This window comes from Pinus tabuliformis, chromosome 8 (genome assembly GCF_031772625.1).
Source record: "Pinus tabuliformis cultivar Carrire ecotype Pingquan chromosome 8, CPIR1, whole genome shotgun sequence".
Taxonomy (NCBI): Eukaryota; Viridiplantae; Streptophyta; class Pinopsida; order Pinales; family Pinaceae; genus Pinus; species Pinus tabuliformis.
In genome coordinates, this window is record NC_142294.1 from 1,348,462,729 (window position 1) to 1,348,469,186 (window position 6,458).

Sequence of the window (6,458 nt, forward strand, 5' to 3'; positions counted from 1 at the left end):
CTTCTCAATAGTAATGAATGCTAATATGTATTGGTTGATTTGTTCTTGAACCAAGGGTCTAACTCAGTAGGACGTGGTGATGCTTCTCAATAGTAATGGTCAGAAATGTCTCGTCTTTTGCTTGCCCTTTTCTTAAAACAAAACAAAATGATATGATAACTTAACAAGGAGGGTTGCTGAGCAGCAAGTCCCTGCCTTGAGTGAGTGCAAAACATATAAGAAAGACATAACAATTGCTTGATGATCTTGCCTCTTGCCGTTGGAAAGACATAACAATTGCTGGGATTTGTAGGATAAGCAGAGACATAAGTTTGGCAATGAAAAATCAGTACTAGAAAGAAAAACTGACAAAGGGAATAGCATGACATTGTATAAGAACAGATTCTCCTTAAAATAAGCTTTTTCTCAGTGTTCCAAGTAATTATTCATTTTGTCTTGATTCATGATATGTATATCCATGTATTTCTACAATAACCATATGCTTGAGTTTCAGTTCAAACAATTTCCAGAGAAATTTATCCCAACGATACCCAATCTATTAATAATTTAATATAATATCGAGCATGTGACATGCTACAATATACATGCAAGCCAGGCATCAGAAAAAATATAACAGAAATAGAATGATTATTTTCTGTTTTATTATCAACTGCTATCTGAGAAATCAGATACGCATTCTTTTGTCTACTATCAGCTAGACCAGTGGGGAACTTAATTAATTGTTTGGTGCACATAATCAGTTATTATAACCTTGAAACAGCTTGCAACAAAAGGGATCAACATCCAGATACTCCAGGTTTGTGCATCAACTTTAACAAGTTGCATGAGACGTAATGCTTTAAGATAGAAAAAAAAAGAAGATAGAATCACAACTCTAATAACTCAAGCTTATCACCTTTGCAGTATTGAAAACCACATTTCTGCAATCAGGGAGAATGCTAACAGACCACGGAGCTATTTTATAGTGCTGACCATTAAAGATGACTCTCCCAACATTATTTGAATCAAAATTTACAAGAAATGTAGCGGCACAATTTCCAGCTCCTGCATAATATGCATAAGCCTGAATAGACAACACGTAAGTCAGTTCTGTCTTGCATAGCATCTTTTAAGAAAGTAGGAGAAAGTAACAACAAGATCACCACTAACTAAAGCAGTCTCACAGAGCTTTATGGCTTTGTGTAATTCCTTAAGATGACCCCATTTTGGCTGTCTAATCAGCCCTGCCAAAGACAAAGAGTCGAAAGCAATAGGTTGTGTTCCAAAGGTCAGAATCCATTTCACTATTCAGAAGGCTGGATATTGAAAGGAAAAGGCAAGCATTAAGTAAGACTTGAAGAAATTCACATCGTAGCAAATTCAAGCTTTCTGTTGTTTTTTAATCTTCTGACAATGTTTTTTCTATTGCAGTTGCTTTATATTGAGCCCGAGAACAGAAAAGGCATTACAGCAGAATTCAATTCCCTTGCCAAATAAATAGATAACCTTATAGATTGCCCAAGGATGACATTCAAGTCCTGATAAAACTTCTCTCAATTCTGCACTACTTTGATACAAATTCAAGTGAAGATTGTTAGAAAATATCACATCCAAGATATAACGTACCATATTCATCTATGGGTGCATCATAGTCATAGGAGGTTGCAATGAAAGGCCCACCCGCTGTGTGGCCAAAATTTGTTCCTCCATGGTACTGAAACAAATCCGAATCATACATAATTTAGTAAAAACTTCCATATATGAAGGTCACTTGCTAGGGCGGTCCAATTGTTAATGTGAAAATCCTACCATGTAGTAGTTTACAAAAGATCCACGCTTCACTAAAAAGCGAGCAACTGCAAAGGCCAGATCTTCCACCGGTCTACGAGGAGTTGCACCTCCAAATTCAGTATACCTAGAAAATCAGAGACAATGTTTCGGATACTATAAGTTCAAATTACATTTACAACTGATTATAAACATTGCTGCATATCTGCATTTTTCAATTTGTTGCAATAAAGACTTTACTGAAGAGCCTAGAATCTTCATCATATCAGTTTATTGAAGGACGCATTTGCAAATTAAGTGCAGCGACCTGGTGGTTGAGGACTGTATGGTTGCCAGATTTAGACACCTGGTGGTTGAGGACTGTATGGTTGCCAGATTTAGACACCTGATTAGACAACTACTCTAAACGCAAGCAGATAAAAATATTGTTAAAATTGTGATGCAAAAGTAAATCATTCTACCTGTGTTATTCTGTTACTTCAAATTTCAGAAGCAAGTAATCGTAATATTTTCTTTGCCTGTGGATGAATGCAAAACTTATCAGATAAATTTGGTATTTTAACACTACAAAGTTCCAAAAGAGAACCATATATCACAACTCCAAAACAAAGTTCAAAACAGTCATTTATGACAACTGTGCGTAGTTATTAGTGTTCCCCTGGCTGAGCATGAAAAGCCATAAAGTTTCTGAATTTTGACTTTTACGGCTCACGTTTGGTTGCGGAATTTTGACTATGTCAGCGTGATCTAGCATCAACAAATTTATGATTGCAGAACTGATAAAAAGAGCCAGAATTTCAAAATTGATTTTGAATGTTTACAACAGCTGTGTAATATTTTCTGGCACACCAAGTCGATGACAAAAAACCAGATAAACCAATAAAAAGCTCATCCCGCAAGGCTCATAAATAATATATCAAGCTACAGACAAAATGAATAATGAGATCAGCACTGCCTAACTCTCAAAACTTCATATCAAGTCGCCTTTTACATTGATGGAGCTACATCCAGCTCGCATTGGTTAGCTTAGAAACCCAATTTGGACATTTCATCATCAAAATTCCAGCTTGCATTGGTTAACTTAGAAACCCAATTTGGACATTTCATCATCAAAATTCCATTCTTCTGGCAAAGAAATATAGGTTTCACTGGTATCAGGTTTCAAAGAAATATTCCTGAAGAATGCCTTCAGGAATATCCATTGTTGCTTGCCCTGCCACATTTCCCACGATAGTAGTGTTGATGCCCTCAGAAATACCAATTATATTAGCCGAATTGGCCACATCAGTAGTGCTGAGTGCAGATCATGTATTAACATCATCAACCCCTTGAAGTGAACACCAGTCATCAAAATAACTGTAATTATAACCTGAATTCAAATTCCAAAATGCAATATGATTTTCATCAGACTGAACATTAGACAGAAATTCTGATATGATGTTCTCAGAATTGATGCCTTGCACCTGATCATGAAATGGTACAAGTGGTGTTTCAACTGAGCTGATATGCATATCCCCTGGTATAGGTGACTCACCAGATCTACTTTGTAAGGGTGGTGTCATGAAGTTCTCAGAATTTACATATGAAAAACAAGCTTCACATTTGGCAGCCGTTGGAATGCATCTAATTTTAAGACATTAAAAAGGGCAATTGTTTTCATAGACTATAATTTCTATATACATGTTACAAAATTTGGCGTGCATACATGCACAGTGCAATGCGAATTGCAGCACCAAAAATCAGTCAAAGACCTCTTTAGACAGAGAGAATATGCAAAGCTAACTATCGTTTTAATTGGTGCAACATTTTCTTATAATTCGACAAGTTCATCCAGAGACAGAGTCACCAAGTGCCCACATGAAGATATTATGATATAAACATATAAGTGGGTATTGATAACAGAGCTTACCACAGGGTCTGGTGCATCATCTTGTTTGCACATAACCCAAGGTACACACGTATCCATTCCCACAGCCATCTGAGCAGCCCAATTCATATATTGCACTCCAGCAGACCCATACTCCATTTCTTCAGGTTTATACTCATTTTCTAGCTGTAAGAACACTTTGTCATTAGTCACTATATTAGGAAATCAAACCATGAGTATATACAAAGTTCAAACTATCCATGCGGATCACTCTTTTCTGCAAATATAATGAATCAAGCAATTGACTACCAATCAAAATTTGACACATTTTACCATGAGGGATCAAAGTATACCTGGGCCATAATAATTGGTCCACCTTGCGATTCAAACAGCCCTTCACTTTTCATCATGTCGACAACCTTTTTTGTGAAACCTTCCATTGCATTCTGTAAAATACCCAAACGGGTAATCATAAAATGTAACAAGAATGATATGATTTGAAAGCATGTGACTCACTGACGCTGACAGTTTAGAGAACATTGCAATGACCATAAGAATTCAAAAGAAATAAAAGGGTATTCATAGAGGTCAACCTTGAAAGGCTCATTATCTGTTCTGAAACTGATGCCAGGAACATATTTCAACCAAACTGGAAAGCCTCTGCGGATATATCAAAAGATTCGTGTCCAATGTTATAAAGACCTGGTAGATTTGAGTAGAGAGGACCTTGCAGAAAATCAGTCAAAAGGAAATATACCCGAAATTCTATTCTGCGCAAACATAAGGGCCAATGCGAAGATGAACATAAAGTCCCACCTCCTCCAAATGAAGGCTTAGTCCTGCCTGCTCCAAACGAACGAGCCTTCATGAGACCAAAAGCACAACGCTAGTCACCCGAAAGCTCTACGTCTCCAAAGCATTAAACGCGCCATATTCACCATCCAAGCGGGACCAAAATAACACTAACTTATATAGATCTCTACGGTCCTTGTTCCTGCCTATGCCCTTATTACCTTTTCTTTTGATGCTAGTGATGCCTTTGAATTGGGTGCTGCTCCGGGTCAATGAATGAGGTCAACTGGCTTTGGGACTGCTTCATTCTCCTCCTTCGCTTCTGGTGCCTCTACCCCTAACACTGAGGGTGGTGAAACCCCTGCTACTTCTAGGCCAACTGGGTCAAGATCAACTGAGTCCATTGGGTATGAATCGAATCAGCAACCACTTGCTAAATAGGTTATGGATATCGATATAATAATAAAGGGTGCTGGACGAAGTGCTGGTGCGCGCTATGATTCTTCAACCGCCTCTGTATATGCGTAGACTCGGTCGAATGCCACTGCTTAAAGCCTGTTTTCTAATCATGCCGTGAAATCCTGATCAGTTGGGGCTTGGATGGGCCAGATATCTAAGAACATTGGCCTTGCTCAAAATTGCAAAAAAAAAAATGTCAACCACAAAAACAAAAATGAGGGAAGATGGTACTGCATACAGAATTCTCAAATTCCAGATAAGCACCAGAAGTCCATTCCAGCCCAATCAAGGCCTTGCATTCCCAAACCTATTTTTCCCCATTTTCTGCTTATTCTACTTTAATAGCGTAGTCGAACCTCAAAAAAAAATGGGTATTTTGTTGTAATCAGGACAAAGACAGATAAAATCGTTCAATTTGTAAACGCTGACCTCACTTCCGGGTTTTGCAGAAATATGTATTCCAAAAAGAAAGAAGAGAACAATACTGGACGTGGTAATAAACAGGCTACCAGGTGGTAATAAAAAGAAAAAACTAATAATTAAAAGTTATATAAAAAATTATTAAATAAAATAATATGACAATTAGAATATATAAAAATATAGAAGTCGCTGCAGCTGGACTTCATGCTACCGCATGAATACCAAGTGTCACGTTACATGCGCTCTAAGATCTAATCTCACCATGAATACCAAGTGTCACGTTACATGGGCTCTAAGATCTAAGCTCACTTAAACTATCATGTAAACCATTTTTCAAATTGGTTTGCTTGACTCATTCTGTCCACCTCTAGCTAGATGAGGACGTTCAAATATCTGTCCATGCTAGCGACTTCAATGCTCTTTTCTTAGGTTTCCTTGCAGAAGTTGTTGAAGGGATTGGAGACTTGCAAGGTCATGGCCGTGCCTGTGTGTTTGGAATTAGGGGCGTTGTGGCGAACTGGGAGCAGTGCATGGAGTGGCGAAGACACTGCATTATCTGAGTTTTTTAGTAGAAGGAGCATCCACGCACAGGACGATGAGAGAGTGATGCAAGTGGCCGAAGTGTGATGCAAGTGGCCGAAGTGGACAACGCGCAGTTCTTTGACGAAGCTCAAACAAAGGATTGACAGGTCAAGCAGAATATCTGCCGTCGAGTTTGAGCTTTTTGCAATGATAAAATTATACTAATGTCATGGAATTGCAATGATGGAGGCAATTTTTCGGTTGCACAGAGTTGGGATTGCGATGCAAACGATAGAAGTTCGGTTTGAGCACCTTAGCATTGAGGCAGATGCCCGCGTCAGAGGCAGAGCCCTTCCTACTTTTTTGAATTTTCGTATTTGGCTGCCCAAGCAAGCGGGATTGCAGAAGTTGTTGAAGGGATTGGAGGCTTGCAAGGTCATGGCCGTGCCTGTGCGTTTGGAATTAGGGGGGTTGTGGCGAACTGGGAGCAGTGCATGGAGTGGCAAAGACACTGCATTATCTGGGTCTTTCAGTAGAAGGAGCATCCACGCATAGGACGATGAGAGAGTGTTGCAGGTGGCTGAAGTGAACAAGGAGCGGTTCTTTGACGAAGCTCAAACAAAGGATTGAC

General features: G+C 38.8%; 1 protein-coding gene across 6 annotated transcripts; it reads right to left on the reverse strand.

Annotated features, from left to right (window-relative positions):
* Nucleotides 1-234: 234 nt before the first annotated feature.
* LOC149240488 (beta-galactosidase-like) lies at nucleotides 235-5,336 on the reverse strand. Of its 6 annotated transcripts, XM_089373728.1 has the most exons (9): nucleotides 4,648-5,070; nucleotides 4,392-4,496; nucleotides 4,228-4,294; nucleotides 3,988-4,080; nucleotides 3,677-3,820; nucleotides 2,075-2,169; nucleotides 1,789-1,894; nucleotides 1,606-1,693; nucleotides 235-1,223 (listed from the first exon to the last, which is right to left on the reverse strand). In XM_089373728.1, exons 4-9 carry the CDS (start codon nucleotides 4,072-4,074, stop codon nucleotides 1,084-1,086), a joined length of 660 nt encoding a protein of 219 aa, XP_089229854.1. In that variant the 5' UTR covers nucleotides 4,075-4,080; nucleotides 4,228-4,294; nucleotides 4,392-4,496; nucleotides 4,648-5,070; the 3' UTR covers nucleotides 235-1,083. The 6 variants fall into 6 exon arrangements, with proteins under 6 accessions (XP_089229854.1, XP_089229852.1, XP_089229853.1 ...); XM_089373726.1 differs by adding an exon at nucleotides 5,124-5,336 and having other exon boundaries at nucleotides 4,228-4,988; XM_089373727.1 differs by having other exon boundaries at nucleotides 4,228-4,496.
* Nucleotides 5,337-6,458: the final 1,122 nt, after the last annotated feature.

Coding starts and splice junctions, on each gene's coding strand:
- LOC149240488 (XM_089373726.1), bottom strand. CDS start 4,074: ATGGAAGGTTTCACAAAAAAGGTTGTCGACATGATGAAAAGTGAAGGG. Junction 1,694..1,788: donor CTTTTGTAAACTACTACATG/GTAGGATTTTCA, acceptor GATTTGTTTCAG/TACCATGGAGGAACAAATTT. Junction 1,224..1,605: donor TGCACCCATAGATGAATATG/GTACGTTATATC, acceptor TGTCTTTGGCAG/GGCTGATTAGACAGCCAAAA.